The sequence below is a fragment of the Chaetodon auriga genome, chromosome 16, assembly GCF_051107435.1.
Source record: "Chaetodon auriga isolate fChaAug3 chromosome 16, fChaAug3.hap1, whole genome shotgun sequence".
Classification (NCBI taxonomy): domain Eukaryota; kingdom Metazoa; phylum Chordata; class Actinopteri; order Chaetodontiformes; family Chaetodontidae; genus Chaetodon; species Chaetodon auriga.
The window spans coordinates 14,033,125-14,053,287 of NC_135089.1; the positions used below are offsets into that span (position 1 = coordinate 14,033,125).

The following is a 20,163-nucleotide window of genomic DNA, read 5'->3' on the forward strand; positions in this document are numbered from 1 at the left end:
AAAGATAAAACCGGAGATCGTGCTTTTATTGTTGTGACTGATCTGACACGAGCTGATGGGGTTGGTTGTTTTCTGCAGTCAAAGAGGAAGTTGCGACGCAAACCCTGTAACTAGCAAGCTAGCTGTACTCTTGAGCCGCCCTATGCATTGAAAAGGGGAATAACAGGAACTAACGCGCATTGTATTATGTATTTAGTGTTAAAACAAATTTGTCAGATAGATAATTTAGGTGTGCATATTCACACGTTTTAAAATTACAAACGGTAAATGCAAGTTGTCGTGACCAACAGTAATAGAAGCATGTCAACGTTTGACAGCTAAGTTAACATAGCTAACGAAAATGATACCTTCATCCTTCTAGAAAAGCTAGCGAGTTAGCCATCCGCTGCAACGTTAGCAACGGGTAGCTTAGCTTCGAAACGCATGCAATAGAAAGCTAATTAATGTTGCACGTTTCTCCAGTGCTGGAGCCAGTGTTAGTTATGCCACAAAAGCAAAATTTCTATATTCAACAACGGTAAACGTAATAACACGACAATGCTGCTTAACTACCAGTTCGAGATAGCTGATTCAGTGTTAAGCCTATGTGCTTGGTAAACGAACGTGAACGCGTTTCATTTGAGTAAGGTAAAATTAACACAGTGTTTAACGTTGTAATTGTTAGCAAAGTCAGCGACGCCAACCTTTGCAAGCTAGTTGTGTGTCAAATGTCGACCTGAGCAGGCGAGCAGACCATGATGAGCCCCCTCTGCGGTTACGTTAGCCAGCAACACCTTAGCTAACGTTAGCTACAGAATTGGCTAGCTGAGTAGCTAATGTTGGTTTATTACTGTAGTTAATCCGAGACTAAGCAAACTGAAGATAAAGTGAAGATAAACATGGTAAGTACAATTTAACTTGCATTATTTACCGAGTTAGTCGCGTTGTCTTCCTGTTTTATATGCTAGTGGCTAACGTGGTGCACAGGCTTTTGATTAGAATATTGGAACAGGAAGACCTAAAATTCTAATAACATTGTGCTGTTTTTTACGTGTATGTTAGCTAATCGTGTATGATTGTATGCACCACGCTTATGTCTGTTTAGTCACATAACGGGTTGCGAGAGGCCAGGTATTTCACGGGATGTGACAGCTCGTTAAGCCATTTCATGATACAAGACGCCCATCTTGCAAAAGCGAATATTTGCTTTGAGTTGTGTTCTGTGAAGCCTCGGCAAGTTCTGGCTTATTTGAGGAATTCAGACACGCCTGACACAGGAACTGCACTTAGAAATCTCAATTTGTTATCTCGGTTTTTTGTTGGCAGGGCCCATGTTCCTCCTCTTGTTAAGACGTAGCAATACAATTAATAGAACATAAATGGTTTGTTTTAATTACAAATTGACTGTAACCCTATGATCAAGACTGGAATGCTCATGCGAAGCTCAATGCTAAACCACATGAGAAAGCAAGATTGCAGTTGTGAACAGTATAATTCTCATGTTGTGTGAGGTGTATTTCGACCACACAATGCCAAAATGTACATAATAATCAGTTATACATGCACATTGACCGACTATAGCTATGTGCTGTTGTGGACATGTATGTATGGTGAGGTTTTTGATGGTCTGCAGTTGAGAATCTGCTATGTGTTTATACTGCGTGACATCCACTCCACTTAATTTCAACTGTCATTTGTCAAATGGACAGATACTGGTTTAAATGTGTTTTTTGGCAGGCTAATGGGTAGATGATTGTGACAACTATACAGCATCCAGTGGTTTGGATTCTGCATATTTTAAATAGAGAGGCTTAGTATGTAGTTTGTACTCAACATTACCTTTTATTCTCCACTAGGCATCAGAGGAGGCATCACTGCGTGCGCTGGAGAGCCTGATGACAGAGTTCTTTCACAGCTGCACAACCAATGAACGAAAGAGAGAAATAGGTAAGTTTGGTCTCATGAAACCTACCACTGCACATTAAAAGCAGATATTTTCAGCTTTGTGTTGTCAGCAAGCTGGTTTGTAATAGAAACAACGTCTTGTATCTAAAACAATTAAGACTATTAAGAAAAAAAGTGAAATTAAGTTAAATTGATGATGTCTGTGAATAGAAATTTGTCAAGCTGTAAAGGTTTTTCCCTACTTTCCCATTTCTCCACTGTGGGACTAATAAAGGTATATCTTATCTTATCTTACCTACCTGATACTCACTCCCAGTTGGCACAGATTATATCTGCAAGTCTGGATCCCCAAATGCAATGTACTGTATTCTGGAGTACATTGTAGTTAAGGTCTAGCTGTCACTGAAGAGTGTATAATGTGACCTAAAATTATATGCTTTCTGTTAAAAATATTTTTCTGTAGCTTTTTTATACACTACCTGTGTTGTGACACTACTTTCAGTCTGTCTGCTGGTGAAGTACTACATAGTCTTGTACCTCTCACAGAGATCATGCCTACTTCCTTTTCTCTGCAGAAGAACTGCTGAATAACTTTGCACAGCAGACTGGAGCATGGCGCCACTGCTTGTTCTTCCTCTCCAATACTCGGAATGAGTATGTAATGATGTACAGCCTCACAGTATTTGAAGTAAGTGCTGTTGGTGGGAGAGACATATTTTCAGTTCTTAGTACTGTCTAGGGCCTCATTTGCCTTTTTATGCTTTGAATATAAGACAGTACACAGAGAAAAGTATTGTTTCATGGATACTAAGAAGAGAATTTGTTTTAGGCTGTTTTCCTCTTTCCTCCTTTTTTTTTTGAGTCTGCAAAATAAGATAGCTAAATGTACCATATATTTTGCATTGGATAAAATGCTGAACATCCTGTGACCCCTAATGACATACTTTAACCTTCTTTAATACGTATTGGAGATATGTATGCTTAAATTTAGGAGTTTGATTTGCAGCATTGTGTTTGCAGTTGAATATTTTTGTTTTTGTAGAAAAATATTTTTAGTAAGCACTATATCAGGGGGTGCGTTCACCAAATATTTTCTGCCATTGACTGAATTTTTTTTTTTTAACAATGATGGAAAAATCTGAAGGTTGTCATTTTGACAGATTAGAGCACTGAGGGCTATCGACCATAACATTAAGTAATTCATATGCAACACTGTCGATGCACCTATCCAGTTGGTGATGAGTGAGCATATTATTTATTGTCTTGTCTTTGATCTCACATGTATGACCTCATTGTCTAACTGGCTTTAGCCATTGCATTGCTAGACTGTATCACTACAACCCTATGGGTCACAGAGGGGTGCAGCTATGCCACTGGTGCAGAAAGAGCGCATGCTGTGGGATATCCTCCCAATGAAGCAAGCACTCTTAGGATCAGGAAATCCCACTTTCAGAGTGTCTTGCTGACTTCTGATCACTTCTTTGGGAGAAATGGTCCCCAAATTCAAAACTCTGACTGAAGTGGTGCTGGCAATTCCAGTCTCCAGTGTAGCAGTAAAGCCAAGGTTCAGCCTTCCGAACAAAATTGTCTCAAAACCTAACGACAGTCGCCTTTGCAGCAGTCTCCCTTGATACATATGGTTATACTCAAACAAGCACCCAGTTTAAGTCCATGCAGACCAGAAGAAAGGTTTGAGTTCAGTTGAGATTACAGGAGGTCAGTTGAGTTCGGTTTAGTTTCTTGTAAATGGTCTGTTCATATTTTAATTGTAATTGTCTAATTCTGCAAAATTGCATCATTTATATTTCAGTTTTGACACACTGGCTGCAGTGTTATAGTGTCCTAAGCGTCACAAACCAAAAAAATAAAAAAATTCATCTGCTTCGTGTGGTGTTGACATGTAAGGTAACCACACAGTTGGTGTCTCTGTCCATCTCTCTGCATTCCTTTATAAATGCATTAAGTTTAAGTTTTTTGCTCTGTAAATTAAATGTCACTGTGATTGAGTTGTTTTTGGAGGCTTAAATGATATTAAATAGGCTATGTCTCACTGTCATTACAAAATTAAAATTAAAATGATCAGCAGTAATCGATTATGATCAAAATTTGAAGACCCTGTCTGTCAATGAAGAGAAAGAAAATGCAACCTCTGCGCTAAATTGTTAAAAAAAAACATTTATCTGTAAAATGAATCCTCATTCAAAGGAATTACTCATTACACACGTTATTGAGAACAGTTACAACATATGTCTTTTGTGGTCTCCCTCAGACACATTTTTCTAATTATGCCCTTTTATTTTCAGAACCTGGTGAACAAGATGTGGATCGGTGTTGCTTCACAAGACAAGATGGAGATTCGAAGCTGTCTTCCCAAACTCCTGCTTGCTCAGCACAAAGTGGTGCCCTATTTCATCCGTAACAAACTTTGCAAAGTCATTGTGGACATTGGGCGCCAGGACTGGCCAATGTTCTACCATGATTTCTTTACCAACACCCTTCAGGTAATCTCTGCTGATGTTGTATCTGTTAATGATTAAATAATATGTTTAGTGTAGGCATTAGTCATCAGTCACTGGGTGCTGGTTTACCAAGAGACAGATGTTTCATTAAAACAATAAGAATTCAAAATCATAGCTTCTGTTGCACTAAACGTGAGGCTTGGGCAATATATACCGTGCAACAGTGGAAGTTTGTCCACTGGTAGAGATTTGTCAATACCATTTCCACTGTGGGAGTTGTCCCTTAGTGCTTGTGCTATATATTCAGGGAAGGCTATGTAGCAAATCAGGACTAGATTCTCGTGTTGTCTCACAATTCTTACATGATCTCGCAAATCCAGCTGCTTGGCAAGGTAATGCAATCTGGGCAGCAGAACTCCTTATCACGTTGTCACATGATGTGAGAGGGACAGTTGATGGTGGTGATGCACTTCTAGGCTGGTTTGCCAATCATTGCAGAGGAGAGAGTGACAAGAAAACATGGATCATGAGAGTGAATTTGTAAACACAGAGCAGGAGGCATCCCAACCAACTCAAGGTGAAGGAAAAGAACTCATTACTGAAAGGAGTGCGACTTCTGTCATGTGGACAATGTTTTGACTTTGAAAATCTCATGGAGTGGGTATTTTCAACCATCTCTCAATTGAATTTACACAACAGTTACTCTGTCTAATATACTGTATAGTTACTGGGATATAAAATTACATATGCATTAACATAATAGAAGATTTTGGCCATTTTGCCCACCCCTATTGAACATGTGTTGTTAATGTGAAGTTCTGTAAAGTATCCCTATCCCTTTACCTGTTGGGCATCTGTCAAATTTATTTACAAATTTACAACATTATGGTGGTGGATAGATTGGATTGTTGCTCCAGAGTACAGTTTTGAAAAAGCTTTGTTGTCAATTCAATTCAAAGAGGGCCTTAAATAGTTTCCTTTCATTGCTAAATTAAAATGCAATGAATTACACTGGTTAAACTTGAATAGAAAAGCCAGCAGTCTGCATAGGGGTTCCCTCTTCCTTCAGAGCAAGGGGCTGACCAAAGAGTAAAATCATTGCTGCTTGGACATGTCTCGTGTCTACCTAGATACAATGTAATGTAGATGTTTGCCCTTTAAAAGCATCTCCTCAGTCACCTTTATTTTTATTGATAGAGCTATTATCTGTCACTCTGTTGTGAACTGCAGTTGATCCAGTCCCCAGCTCTGGCTCCACTGGGGTTGGTGATGTTGAAAACCACATCAGAGGAACTTGCGTGTCCTCGAGAAGACCTGAGTGTCGCCAGGAAAGATGAGCTTCGTAAACTACTGCTGGAGCAGGTACCGACAGTGCTTGGACTGTTGACAGGTGAGAATAATCTTTAGTATTTATTTAAATTACAGTCTGAAATCCAGTCCAAATTTGAAAGGCACATCTGAGTAACATCTACAGAAATGCTATTTGAATTGGATATAAAGTCACTTATGGTACAACCAGTTCACAAGGTTTAAATCTGACTTGTAAAATTTTCCAAACTTGACTAAAGATAAACTGCCAAAAAATAATCCCAGGCTGCCAATTAAAACAAATGTTTTGGCAGAAACCCGTCAGCATTTGTAGATAATTGGGTCCTGGTCACTTCTTGTTTTGCAGGTATCTTGGAGACTTACTGGGACAAGCACAGTGTCATAGCTTCCACCCCACCTCCCTCACCCACCTCAGGAGAAAGTGGTGAGTGAAGTATCCTTAAGTTACCTAAAACTGAAGACTTTATTAAGCAGTTTGTTATTGTGTGTTAACGAGATCTTTTTTTTTTTGTCACTTCAATCTACCAGTGGAATTGCTGGGCAACTTGTTTCAGGGCAGCCAGTACTCAAAGCTGCTTTGCCAGCCCATGGCAACATTGGACAATGACAGTCAGCAGCTCTGTTGTCTCGTTTTGGAGTGTTTGGCTCACCTGTTCAGCTGGATCCCTCTGTCCACAAGCATCACCCCCACCCTGCTGGCATCCATTTTCCATTTTGCACGTTTCGGCTGTGATCTTCGGACAAAGGCCAAGACAGGATCTTTCATCTCCTCCAACTCCTCCTCTTCTAATGGGCAGCTTAATCCTGGGACAATGCCACCAACATCAAATGGAGGAGGGCGAAACGGACAGCAGAGTGAGGGCAACAAGGTGGATCGCGCCCGACTTGGTGTACTCGCCATGACCTGTGTCAATGAGCTTGTGTCAAAGAACTGTGTGCCAATGGATTTTGAGGAGTACCTGCTGCGCATGTTCCAGCAGACCTTCTTTCTCCTGCAGAGGCTGACACGAGAGAATAATGCTCATACAGTCAAGAGCCGCCTACAGGAACTTGATGAGAGGTATGGCTCAGTCCATTAGTTGACACTAATGTTTCTGCATACTGTAGTAAGTGTTTGCAGACGAGAGTGTATTCTCCCATGTTAATTTCAGCATGTGGTCTGCAACTTAATTTTGTTACACTCAAACCTAAATTTCCAGTCAGAGGTTGGGTTATTGTATTTCTTAGTAGCATGTATTGCAAAATAACCTTTTTCATCACCGCTGCTTTCCGCACTGGCTCTGTACAGCCACATACCTCAAATCTGTCACATATGTGTCTTTCTGACCTGTTCTTTCTGCCTATTTTGAAAACCATGCCATTATAACTAACTTTAAACTTCAAACTATTTTGGTCTGTATCAGTTTCAAGTGTTAATATGGTAGCATTTACAAGCCCAGTTTCTACACAGACCTAACATAAAGCTGCTGACGTAACATTTTGTGCGGCCACATGAGCTGCATTGTCACTCTTCATTGTCAGGATGGAAACTAAGGCTGAGTAATGCAGCATCTTCTCACAATGTGGGCACCCAGCCTTGGTTTAAGAAATAATTTTACTGACCAGCAGAAAATATGAAGTGTGAAGTAACTTAAGACGAGAAGTGTCAGTTTTGGCTGGCCATTGACTGACAACTAAGCACTTAATTTTGTGCTAAGGATCGTCAGTCCTGTCCTGGAAGACTTAAATGTCCAGGATCACCTGTCAGCCGAAAAACAGGCTAGAATGTAATCCCTCCTGCATTTGCACACTGTCCAAGTACATCCACTAAAAGTGGTTGTTTTTGTCACTGACGGGCTCAGAATGTAGTTCTACATGTCTGACAACATTACAGAATGGATCCCTACAGAGATACGTTTTTTGTTAAAGACTAAAATGTTATTGTTTAATCAGGAACAGCCGCTATACCAAACAAAATGAAGTGAAATATATTTGTAGTGACTTAAATGTTTTGTTAATATGTTTTCTTTCATCTTGCAGTTACTTGGAAAAGTTCACAGATTTTCTGCGGCTGTTTGTCAGTGTTCACTTGAGGCGGATTGAGTCCAGTCCTCAGTTTCCAATTGTGGAGTTTCTAGCGTTGCTTTTCAAGTACACCTTCAACCAGGTAACAATTGTTTGGTCTAGCAGTTATTTGTTTATGCAGTGCACCAAAGGTTGTTAATTTCTCTCGGTTTCCTGCAGAATATGAGTTCTGACAGATTATAAAATTTGCTTCTCTCTGGATTTGCAGCCTACTCATGAAGGCTACTTTGCCTGCTTGGATATATGGAGTGTCTTTTTGGATTTTCTGACAACCAAAATCAAAAGCAGACTTGCTGACAGAGAAAGTGTTCTAAATAGGTAGGTCGCTCAAAAAACCTGTTTGTCCCTGCAGCAGTTTTCTGAAATGCTCATTGACCAAAAATTATGAGTGATTTCAAATTAGAGCAGCCTTATAAAATATAGTTAATGGAGTGTATGAAATGCCTGATGTACTGTTATGCATTTGTAGCTGCTTTGGTTTAAAATGTAACATGTTTGTGTATGGTCGGACAGGTACAAAGATGCCTTAGTTCTTCTGTTAAGGGAAGTTCTGAATCGCATCCAATTCAGATATAATCAGGCCCAGTTGGAAGAGCTGGATGATGAGACGCTGGATGATGATGTAAGAACAACTTACATGTTCACAATCTGTCAATTACACCTTTTTGATTAATGCTGTATGTATTGTCTATCTCTTGTTGCCACGTGAAGTCTCCAATAAAAGTGTATTATATTATTTGCATATTAAGCCCTTTAAGATATGCACACATCTTTCACTTTAAAACCTGAATGTCTTCCTTCATTTTGTAACTATAGCAACAGACCGAGTGGCAAAGGTACTTGCGTCAGAGTCTGGAGGTGGTAGCCAAGGTGATGGAGCTGCTCCCATCCCATGCATTCTCTACTCTGGTAAGAGATCATTGTTGGTGTCACTGTGACATTTTGCATCTTTAAGTGGACTTCACAGGAGTGTTATCATTTTAGACCTCTAGGTGGTACAAATCAGCTTCAGTTGTAGATTTTTCTTCAACACTGAAATGGCAAAGTATTTGCTGGGTTCTCAATGTTTACTAGTTGCGCAAATGCGTACAACCTGAAAACACCAAACCTTTCTGTGTACAATGTAACTTCCCAAAACAGTAAAGCAACACTAACTGCTACCAGGTGTCTGCTGACATTGTGCCTCAGGTCACCTCAAATATAGTCACTGTCAACAGTTTAACCACTTCTCAAAATTATTGTGTCAAATTAATTATTAAAATATAGATATGCACAACAAGGATGTGTAATATAACATGCTGCGGTACCAGTTGTACCGCAGCATGTTATACTGTGCAAAATTACAAAATAAGGAAGAGGTTGATTGACAACAAACACTTAGGTCTCTCAGTGGAAGCAAAGTTTCAGTTAAAATGTATTTAACACAGTCTTTTATTCCACTTCAATGATTTCTTCCATTTGAATTTCATTTTTACAGTGAACTTTCACTCAAAAGTGCTGAGGCATTTTCTAAGTTAAGAATGTAAAAAAGAGTTTGTGTTTTGAAATTAATGTTAGTTTTGGTTTAATGAAGGTGTGAACATGTCTAACTAGAACAGAGTAAATATGAGGAGATGACTTGCAGTGTTTAATAAAATACTGGTTCCTCCAGACAGATAGTCTTTGTTTCTAAGGTTCTTCTTTTCCTTTTTTGTCTTTTAATTCCGTATTGTGCATGTTTCATGTTTGTGTGTCTGCTTTTTTCGTGATGTGTCTATATACCAACAAGTTAAAAACTTTACAAATATTTAATAGCAATGTCATAGTCTTCACATGGTTATGGGTTTTCTTATTACATGTTCAGAAATGTATGTCCACACATCCCACTCAGTAGCAACCTCCTTATCCTTCTCTCTCAAGTTTCCAGTCCTCCAAGAAAATTTGGACGTATACATGGGTTTGCAGCAGTTTATTGTCACCACTGGCACAAGTATGTAACTTTCCCTTTATCTTCCAAAATTTCTCTTGCTTCTTCTGTGTTTTGTTTTGAGGTTCAGTCACATTTAGGATGGTCTGTCATGATGTTCTTCTTTCAGGTCGGAGGCTTAATATCTCAGCAGAGAACGATTGCCGGCGACTTCACTGTTCTCTCAGGGACCTCAGCTCCCTACTTCAAGCTGTCGGACGCTTGGCTGAGCATTTCATTGGGGAAATCTTTGCTGCACGTTTCAATGACGCCCTGGCAGTGGTGGAGAGGTCAGTTCCCTTATACTCCATCGAAACATTAAAAAGGGATTCTTGTACATACATTATGAGGTTAAATTAATGTTTTGACATGCATCAAGAAAAGTGACATTACACGTTCTACAGTCTCTTACTGAATCTCAACTCACTCTTAAGTTGGTTGGTTTCTTGTTAAAATGTATTCGCCGTTATTCTTACTGTAGTAAGTGGTGTGTATTTACTAATGATAAGTTTTATGTCGACTGTTCTTTGCTCCATTTAAAGAGCAAAATATCAAAACAGACCATGTGTTTCTTTTTCAAGGTTGGTTGAAGTGACTTGCTACGGCTCTCAGACCAGCCTTTATGACCTGGAGACCGCTGTGCCTTCTGTGCTCAAGCCAGACCTCATTGATGTGTGAGTGTTGCTTGTTTAAAGCAAAGCTTAGCTTTAACGTGATGTCACATTATTTGTATATGAGCGCAATTGCTTCAGTTACAAATAACAAGGCAAAAAGGTTGCCTTATCAAATGCGTCACTGATATCTCTGCCCTGAGATAAGGGGAACTTAGTGTGTAAACAACAGTAAACAGTTAGAGTGTTAATTGTGTGAACTTCAACACTTAACAGCCATATTTCACAACATTAACAGAAGCCACTGAAAAGCAGCCCTGGCTGTCAGCACAGTGTGAAGTGGCCTTCCGTTCTTGGCTGTCAGTGCTCCTGTTTTGCAAAATGAAGTTACAGAATAGTTTCTGGGACTGATTTGATAGAAATCCAGAACAATCTTTATTGTATTTGAATGTTAGGTTTCAGTGTTTGTATAAATTCATGACAAATATATAAAGATACTAAACGTATTGCAAGTAACATTCTAAGTGTGAACTCAGTGTAAATTTGTTTTAGTCAGTGTTTCAACTGTGTGCGCTTGTGTGTGTGCACGTGTGTGTGTGTGTTTTGTTCATTGTAGACATGCACAGGCCCTTGCTGCTTTGCAAGCCTACTCTCATTGGCTTGCACAGTTCTACGGTGAGGTCCACAGTCAAAATCAGAGCCAGTTCATCAACCTCATCACGTCTGCGATAGATGCCAGTAGCCCACTCATCACAGCTAAGGTAGCTTCAGTCTCTTTTTGTATTTGAAACCTTCATTATTAAATAGCAATTTAACATTTAAAAGTGCTTGAATATGATTTATGCAGAATCTCTTATTTGCGGCTAAGAAAATTTTAATTGAATATGGATCAAATGTAAGTTGACATGTTGGCTACATGTTGAATCGGTGGTTCTTTAAGGGTGAAGAAACTTTTGGCCCATGTTCACAAGAGTTTATTTTTGTTTTGCTTGAGCGTTACGATAAAATGATGCAATTTCATTTATTCACATCTTGTTCATAATTGATTATTTAGCTATGATAGTTCAGCATTATTGACAATATTGCATTTTACACAGTGAGACTGTAACATATATAGCAACAAACTACATCAGTGCGATAGCAGAAGATTTTGGGACACGAGAAAAGATGTCTTTGTTTTGTTTGTCAAAAATATACATAAGAGCATTTGTTGACTATTAGTAAAGTAAAGACTAATTTTGCACCCATCATAAAGCTTTTTTCCACCATTGAGTGACATTAAACATGTAATCAAATAGTGTTGAAAACTTGGGAAAAATCATGTTTAGTTTTGGACTTAGATGGTGAAAAGAGAAACCGAGTGGAAGTGATTCTTCTTTCAACACTTCTGTCTTTATCTCCAGGTACCAGAGAAGTTGCTGCTCTCAGCTTGCCATCTGATGGTTTCCATAACGTCTACAGTGCGGCCTGTATTCTTGGTCACTTTCCCAGCTGTTCAGAACATCTTCAACCTCATAACTACAGAGAGTCAAACCCACAGACTTCCCCAAGAGGTAAATGTTTGTTGTTTTTATTGTGCATGTTGCGTTATGGTTCAATTATAATTAACTTCCATAGTTTATAAGATGAATGATTCGTCAGTTTCTGTGTCCACTATTTCTCTTTAAATGAAACACTACACAAGTAAAATGATTAAAAGTATGTGGAGTTTGAAAAACGTTTGAAGTTCTGGAAATGTCTTTGATACGTGAAGTCATTGCTCTCTGTATGTTTGTTTGGGCCTACAGGCTCATATGTTGGTGTGTAGGGCTTTGTCCAACATGCTGCTGCTCCCATGGCCCAATTTACCAGAGAATGAGCAGCAGTGGCAAACGCGCTCCAACAACCATACCAGCCTCCTGGCAGCACTCACTCGTGAATATCGCATTTTAAGAGGGACTGTGAACATTACTCCACGTCAACCGGATCTAAATAACAGTCAGTCTTTCTTTCTTTCTTTATTTTTTCCTGTTATTTTTTATTTCACCGACACCCTTTTCACACATGGACATTCTTTGTCCCGTTGTTATGTTTCCTGACCATCTCTTTTCTATTTCAGTGAAAGCAGTGATACAGCAGACCCTGCCTGTGCTCAGAGACATTGTGGACAGCATCTCTGGGGAATCCACCAAATCACGTCAGATCTGTTACCAGAGCCTTCAGGAGTCTGTCCAGGTTTCCCTCAGCCTTTTCCCAGTGTTTATTCAGCAGCCAGGTCAGTGTCTCTCACCTGCAATTTGGCAATCCATCTCAAAATGCTATCACAGTATGAAGATCCAATTTGGTTTTTTGTAACCACCTATCTAACTATGCCAGTATGCGCTGTACTGGGAAAATGTCTAGAGATGCTACTAGTGCACGCATGATGAAAACATCGCTTGTAAGAAAAGACCAGATTTCTTTCATTATTCAGTCTAAACACTTTTGTCTTGACTTGGTGTCAGTGTCATAATCTGTGATGTAATAACCAGAATTTGTACAACCCAAAACAGTTTGGATGCTGTGTAAAACAAAACAAAAAAAGAAACCTGAATGGCATAATTTGTTAATCTGTATGTACAAAGACAATATCATTCATGTTTAACATCATCAGCTTCATTGATTTTTGTTTTGCTTATCGTTTTTAGAAGAGCCCTATGTCCAAGGGTCAGAACAAAACCATTCTCTGTTTGCATAGAAATAATGAATATCTGTAATTAATAGCTTCTCAACTAAATGCAGTTAATTAATCCAAATCAGGAGAAACTTTTGTTCGTCTGACTGACCAGCTTTGTTAATTGTCACTTCTCTTTCCCAGATGTGACAGATGAGATGTTGGCCTTCTTCTTGACGCTGTTTCAGGCGTTACGAGTCCAGATGGGCGTTGCCTTCACAGGACAGATCATCCACACTTTCCTCAGCATGTTCACCAGGTTAGAAAATAAATAACTTCACAATTTGTACAAACAATGTTACATCCTGCTCGATGGATAAAGATTTAAATAAAGCGGGCACTTATTTGTTGTCCAGGGAACAGCTGGCAGCCAGTATTTTGCAAGAAGGCAGTGCAGGGTGTCGAGTGGTGCAGAAGTTCCTGAAAATCCTGCAGGTGGTGGTGCAAGAGCCTGGTCAAGCTTTCAAGCCCTTCCTGCCCAGCATCCTCTCTTTGTGCATGGAACAGGTTTACCCGGTTGTGGCTGAGGTCAGTTGGTGCTCATCTGTCTTGAATTAACATTGATCCTGAAGTTTGATTGTGTTTGCATCTGGATAGATTTGCCTGCTAGCACCTAAAATTAGCATACAGCGTCACTTCTCTCTTGGGAAATCATACAAAAATGTACTTGCTCTTCAATGTTAATTTTTTGGAAAACACTGCCACTGTCACAAAAAATAATCAGATAAATAGTTGGTCAGTAGAAACAAGACATTTAAGAATTGAAATGTTCTCAAGTTTCATGGAAGAACTGTTTGTCATTGAATGTCTTGTCTGTCGTAGCGGTCTTCCCCAGACGTCAAGGCAGAGATGTTTGAGTTGCTATACCAAATACTCCACCAAAACTGGAGGTACTTCTTTAAAACTTCGGTCTTAACAAGTGTCCAAAAAGGAGCCGCTGAAGATACCATGGAAAATGAGGCCCAGTTCACAGCTGCCATGCAGGTGTGTGGATGCATGTGGCTAAAGTTGTCATATCTTTTGGATAGATGATCGATGTTTAACCTGTAATCACTTCTTGTCTTAACTTGTGCTGAAATGTCTTTTCCAGGCTTTCGGGCAGTCCTTCCTGCAGCCTGACATCCACATCTTCAAGCAGAATCTCTCCTATTTGGAGTCACTCAACAGCAAGCACAAGTTATATCACAGAGTATGTTGAGCTTATATGTCAGTGTTGTTGTTTTTGAAGGCGCAGTGTGTCATGAAGTGGAGTTGTGCACTCCCTTCAAATTCTGAATTTCACTCATTCTCCAATAGCAGTCTGCAGATTGTCCTCAAGGGGAAACTTTTCAGTCATTATCAGACCACTTCTACACTTTCCAAGCATCTCCATTTATAGAAATGGACACGTAGATGGAAACATGTGGATGTGACTTCATACAAGTCATAGCTGCATATTACAATTGAAATATGAATTATTTTAGATTTAACACAACATGATTAAAAAAAACTTTGAAGGGGTGAGTAATATGGTATTTCTGAGATAACAATATTCTTCACCATGTGACAAAACACTGAAAAATATTTTTGGATTAGGATTCACAATAGCTGTTGAGCTGTGCTTCCTGGTACTCAGCCGAGCTTGAGGTGGTGAAATAAGTTTGTTTTATTGCCCTCTTTTGTTGTTACAGTCTTCTTGCACTTCTCATATGTGGTTTGTTGTACGTCTGAGCTTTTGTAACCAAACCACTTCCACAGTACTATAGTCACCCCCCTTTTCTGAACTAACTCCTCCACCATGGAGCCTGTAGCAATGTAACTTTCACTTTCAGCCATGCTTGTTGTTGCTGTGCACAACAGTGTGTCATTACAACAAGTTGGATCATACACATTTTTGTTTAACATATTGAAAATTTTACTGATATTATTGTGAATGCTATGATATGGCACACCCCTAGTCCTTTGTAATTAAAGCAACAGTGAATGGGTGTCAGTCCTGTCTGTCCTATACAAAATCTTAGACACGAACAGAATTCTATTCTTTCATAATGTATTTGAGGCAACAAGGGTCCCCTCATCTACACACTGTGATTGGTTGAGAGCTACAGTGACTCCATTGTCATTATTTTGCTTTTGTTGTGCTTCAGAAGCTTTTCCGGACCTCGATGCTCTTCCACTTCATCAACGTGCTGCTGCAGGTCCTTCTCCACAAGAGTCACGACCTTCTTCAGGAGGAAATCACCGTTGCTATTTACAACATGGCCTCTGTCGACTTTGATGCCTTCTACTCGGCCTTCATGCCAGAGTTCCTCAATGGCTGCCAGGGTGTGGACACCAGCCAGCGAGCTGTTCTTGCGCGCAACTTCAAGCTTGAACGGGTAAGAGTAAAATTTTTTCCGAACATTGTTTTTCATTCGACATAACTGAGTTACACTGAAATCACAGTTTCAAAGCTAACATATGCGTTGACCTATGGATTTTCTTTATTCAACACCTAATGGGAAACGCTGGCAGTGTATTTTGTAGATAGTTGGCACATAAGTTTGCAACAGACAGAGACCGCATTAATTATGTATAGTATACGCTATATGGCCAAAGTCAGTGGACACATGACCATCACACCTTTATGAGCTAATTAGATAAACTATTCTAAAACCATGTGGATTTGGATCCACTTTTCAGCTGTAACAGCTGCCGCTCTTCTCGTAAGGCTTTCCACAAGATTTTGGAGTGTGTCCGGGGAGTTTGTGCCCATTCAATTCAATATCACTATGTTTTAAGAATATATTTGGAACATTTTCAGTGTCACTTTTAGCACCAGTATGTTTCTGTTTGCCTGTTGTGTTGAATGTTGTGACATTCTCTGCACTCTAAGCACTTGTCACTAAACTCCTGTCTCTTCTGTAAATTAATATGTTCAACTTTTCTCTCCTTTCTCAAGGACTTGCCTTCATTCACTCAAAGTGTGCAGCGGCTAGTGAATGACCTTCGCTACTACAGACTGTGTAATAGTAGCCTGCCCACTGGCACCATCAAGCTATAGCACAATGACTGTTTGAACCACTCCACACATCGACTATGATCAAGGACTGCCTGTGCTGACCACTTTGCCCGACACTCCCTCTCAATTCAGCTTTGCTCCACCTATTCAATGTAATAGGAAGGAACAACACACATTGTTTGGTTGAGTAATTGGAGGTTGAGGATGCTGCTGATTTTTCTCTTTGATTTCTACTGTAGAAGGTTGGCGCCTAATTATTTTTTTAAAAAGCAGCGCCCTCCTTATGTGTTGCCAATGATAATTTGGCAAGAAATGTAAACCTGGTCTGCAGTTGGCTTTCGCCCAGACCTGGAGCAGTCTGAGCCAGGCCTTCTTTCCCATGCCTCCGCTACAAAGCTGGGCTGGGACTGAGCACTTTCAACTCATTTTGAGTTTTTAAAATGTCTGCTTTTATTCATTTTGCCTTCAATTTTTTTTCATCTCCAAAGGAGACGGACTCTCAACTTAAGATCTTTCATATCATTCCATTCTGAAAAAGAGAAAAACCTGCTTGATTAATAAAGTGCTTTTTTAGTAAAACTCAGGTATTTGTTATTTCATGAATTTATTTACTCTTGCAGTGTTGTTACAGTATTGTTTGTGAGAATAATGGTTGTGTTAAGAGATTGAAGACTTTTCTGTATGTTTACACTGTTTTACTTTACATTTGTCAGTATCGTCTTTTTAAAGTTGCTTTTAACTTAAATTCATCTACTTCAATAGCTGAGTAGTGTTTTTCGATCATGCATTTTTAGAACACCTGCACAAATAATCAAGTACTTGGTCTTGGTCTTGACAGAGCCAATGCATAAAGCAGAACAGATATTAATTTTGTGAACTGATAAAAGCCTTTGACGAAGATGAAGCATCAGCAGGTTTAATGCGTGGCATGTGACAAGTGTTGTGTGAGGACACAGCGTGCAGAAGATAGGAAGCATCAGCAGAGGAAGAACGATTAAACGACTTCAAAAACTCGACACAAAATGTTGCATCATCTTTTCTGTCAGTTTAACAGTATTGGTGTGTGTCGCGGTCAATCTGTCCAGGACTTTTGATAGTATGTTTTATTCTTTACTATTGGGGACTACTTCAAATCCTCTAAAAACAGTTGTACTGTGTCTTCTGTGGCTGTCCAATGGAGACAATAACCCTACCCTGCTTTACAAACTGTGCAGCCTCAAAGATATGGGTAATTATATGTCATAGGGTGTTTAATGCAAAATTGCATTATGGGAAGTGTAGCAGCCAACGGTTTTGGACCTTTGAAAATGATCCAAAAGAGGGTTTGTTTTATTTTTATCCTCTTATGCAAATCCACCACCTTCATGAAAAAGCCCAGTAAACACTGTTGTGGTTATTTTGGAGCTTAAAGGTTTGAATATGCTGTAAAACTAAAATCATGTTTTCACAGGTCTAGTAGGGGAAACTAAAGTGTAGGGTCAGCGTTTGGCCTTTAAACAGTTGGATATAGATGAAGATAGAGGTGAATTCCAAGACATACTGAAGGGGAAATTAAAAAAAGAAAAAAAAAAAAACCGTTTGGCATCCCTGGAGTTAAATACGTTTCAGTTTGAGTGACACTCACGGGGACAGACAGGCAGGGGGATGACACGGGTGGTTTCATTGAGGAGGGTTGACTTCTCTCTCCAGAGGCTGACAGAACACGTCAAAACACGGTCATGTTGCAGCGGTGCATTTTTAGCAGAATTCTTCATACAGGGAATCCAGTAACTGCTAAAAGTTTGCTGTCCCGGTTTCCCACTGCGCTGCTTCATGGACACAGAGCTGCTGCGCACAGGAGCACATCAAGCAAGTGACATTTCTTATTTCTAACTTCAGATGTGAATTACTCTCTTCCAGGATTTAATGTTGTAACTTAGATATTGATCGATTTACTGAATAAATCTCTCCGTGACGAATGTGTGATGATGACAAACTATCCATGTCTTTGATTTAGACAACAGATTACTGTTAAACTTTTTTATTTTTTTTCACCGAGTGCAAGATACTTTACTTTGTTAATTTATTCCAAACTTAACGGGGCCGTTTGAGAAAACAAATCTCTTGCCAAACTTATGGGGTCATGAACTGGAACTAGGTTAGACGCACAGAAGATAGTGATGATGGTGGAGGTAACTGACACAGTGACCTGCGGTGTGCGTAATCGGGCCAAAGCCTGCGCGCATTGTGCGTAATGGTACACAGTACCATGAACGACACCCAAATTTTTTTTCCCAGAACGAAACTTCCATTGCAGTCCTCAAGTTAAATGCCAGTAGACTGACTTGTTCTCGTGGCGGATCACGTGTGAATGGAATTGATCGCATGCAGCCATTCATTAGCTGCTAGTGTTGCAGCCACCTTTCGCTAAAAAGTAGCAATACCACAGAGTAAAAATAGTCCTGAATTAAAAACCTTATTTAACCAACAGTACAGAAGTCTTAGCATCATAAAACATAAAGTAACGAACGTGCAGTGCAGAATGGCGGGTTAAGTCTGTTTCCCTGCATGTGGGTGACTTTGGGTCATTACTTCTCTGTAGGTAACTAATGTTGGCACTATGCATGTGTTAGAGCTATAGATCTCAGTAGAAGTACTTTTCTGTGTGTTCCACCAGGTCTTCCAGGTGTGAGGGAGCGGACTCTCATAGCTGTAAAACCAGATGGAGTTCAGCGTCGTCTTGTTGGACAGATCATCCAGCGGTTTGAGCAGCGGGGCTTCAAGCTGGTTGGCCTGAAAATGTTGCAGGTACAGAAGTCTCAGATAGATGTGTTTGTGTGATGTGCACGTCCTCTGTTGAAGTTTTAACTGTGGCTGCCTCTGCTGTGAAGGTGTCTGAGGATCTCCTGTCTCAGCACTACTGTCAGCTGAGGACTAAGCCTTTCTATCCCAGTCTAGTGCACTACATGACCTCGGGGCCTGTGGTTGTCATGGTGAGTGCTCCTCTGCCTGCCTCCTTGTGGGATGCTCCCTTATTTCTACTTCTTTTTGATTTTTGTTTTGATACAAATGAGTCTTGAATATCTTCTTTTTGTGTGTGCATATGTGTGTTGTTTTGTTTTTGTGCAGGTGTGGGAGGGGCACAAAGTGATCCAGTCTTCACGTACAATGGTGGGGCATACTAACCCAGCTGAGGCCCAGGCAGGCACTGTCAGAGGAGATTTCAGCGTTCATGTCAGCAGGTAACATGGTGCCATTTATGTGGACAATAAGTTTCAAGATTAAATAATAACCTCATGAGACTGCCACTTTCCAGGTCTTGCATCTTGTGAGAGTATTACACGTTATGTGGAAGTAAAATATTGACATGTGTTGGTCATTTAAAGGAACGTGGTTCATGCCAGTGATTCACCGGAGGGGGCACAGAGGGAGATCCAGCTGTGGTTTCAGGGAAAGGAGCTCCTGAACTGGGAAGGTTGTGACCAGACCATTCTCTACGAAAAGTGAAGAGGCTCAGGTCGAACGCAGTGAGAATCAGTGATACTACCTCTTCTCCTGCTGCTCAAAGGTCGGTCTCGTGTGACCACAGTGATTGAAAATGATGAGTGATATTCAGTGTTCCTACCAAATAATTTACCTCAGCAAGTGCTCTTAGATTCACAGATTTTTTGCTGAATCAAATAGTTTTTAGTTGATTAAACGTGAATAATAGATGCAGAAATTGTTAGTGGCTCAGTAGCTGACTTCCAGCGGAAATATATATATATATTTTTATATCTTGGCTCAAAGCAGGTCCAACATCAGAATATATCCCACAATCGCCTGATATCCCAAAGTTCCTCTGACTAATAGATCAAACTGGAGGTACTCATTTCTTTTAGATATTTTGGCTTTTTCCAAAATCATAGTGACCAGTAATCTAAATAGCTCATGGTCTAGGTAGTCTGAACAGCTATTAAGTTACATGTTACTTTATGTTAGATCAAAACCAAATTTACGTAGACAAATTAATCTGCTATGTGATGATACACATGCAATATAGAGGATACATAATATATATATATATAAACACTGAGGCAGAACAAATTCAATATGATGGTAAACAGTTTCCAGGCAAGTACAAGACTTTCTCAGGAATTGTCTGAAATGGGAATAGTTGTTTGTAGCTGAGCCTACATCAAATGATTGCTCTTTACACTAGAACATTTGACCCATGGTGA

The 20,163-nt window shown here is 39.8% G+C and overlaps 2 protein-coding genes across 2 annotated transcripts; both read left to right on the forward strand.

The window, feature by feature from the left end:
- The first annotated feature begins 67 nt into the window (after nucleotides 1-67).
- On the forward strand, nucleotides 68-16,980 carry xpo6 (exportin 6). The gene is made up of 24 exons (XM_076752438.1): nucleotides 68-881; nucleotides 1,836-1,926; nucleotides 2,460-2,572; nucleotides 4,188-4,385; nucleotides 5,574-5,733; nucleotides 6,019-6,096; nucleotides 6,201-6,732; nucleotides 7,692-7,818; nucleotides 7,945-8,054; nucleotides 8,250-8,358; nucleotides 8,553-8,645; nucleotides 9,636-9,705; nucleotides 9,812-9,971; nucleotides 10,263-10,355; nucleotides 10,909-11,053; nucleotides 11,696-11,845; nucleotides 12,080-12,269; nucleotides 12,391-12,546; nucleotides 13,129-13,243; nucleotides 13,341-13,512; nucleotides 13,807-13,968; nucleotides 14,075-14,173; nucleotides 15,111-15,341; nucleotides 15,905-16,980. The coding sequence occupies exons 1-24, from the start codon at nucleotides 879-881 to the stop codon at nucleotides 16,004-16,006; spliced, it is 3,459 nt and encodes a 1,152-aa protein (XP_076608553.1). The 5' UTR covers nucleotides 68-878; the 3' UTR covers nucleotides 16,007-16,980.
- A 702-nt stretch (nucleotides 16,981-17,682) lies between these two features.
- Nucleotides 17,683-19,450, forward strand: nme4 (NME/NM23 nucleoside diphosphate kinase 4). The gene is made up of 5 exons (XM_076752242.1): nucleotides 17,683-17,812; nucleotides 18,621-18,751; nucleotides 18,835-18,936; nucleotides 19,073-19,185; nucleotides 19,330-19,450. The coding sequence occupies exons 1-5, from the start codon at nucleotides 17,683-17,685 to the stop codon at nucleotides 19,448-19,450; spliced, it is 597 nt and encodes a 198-aa protein (XP_076608357.1).
- The last annotated feature ends 713 nt before the right edge of the window (nucleotides 19,451-20,163 follow it).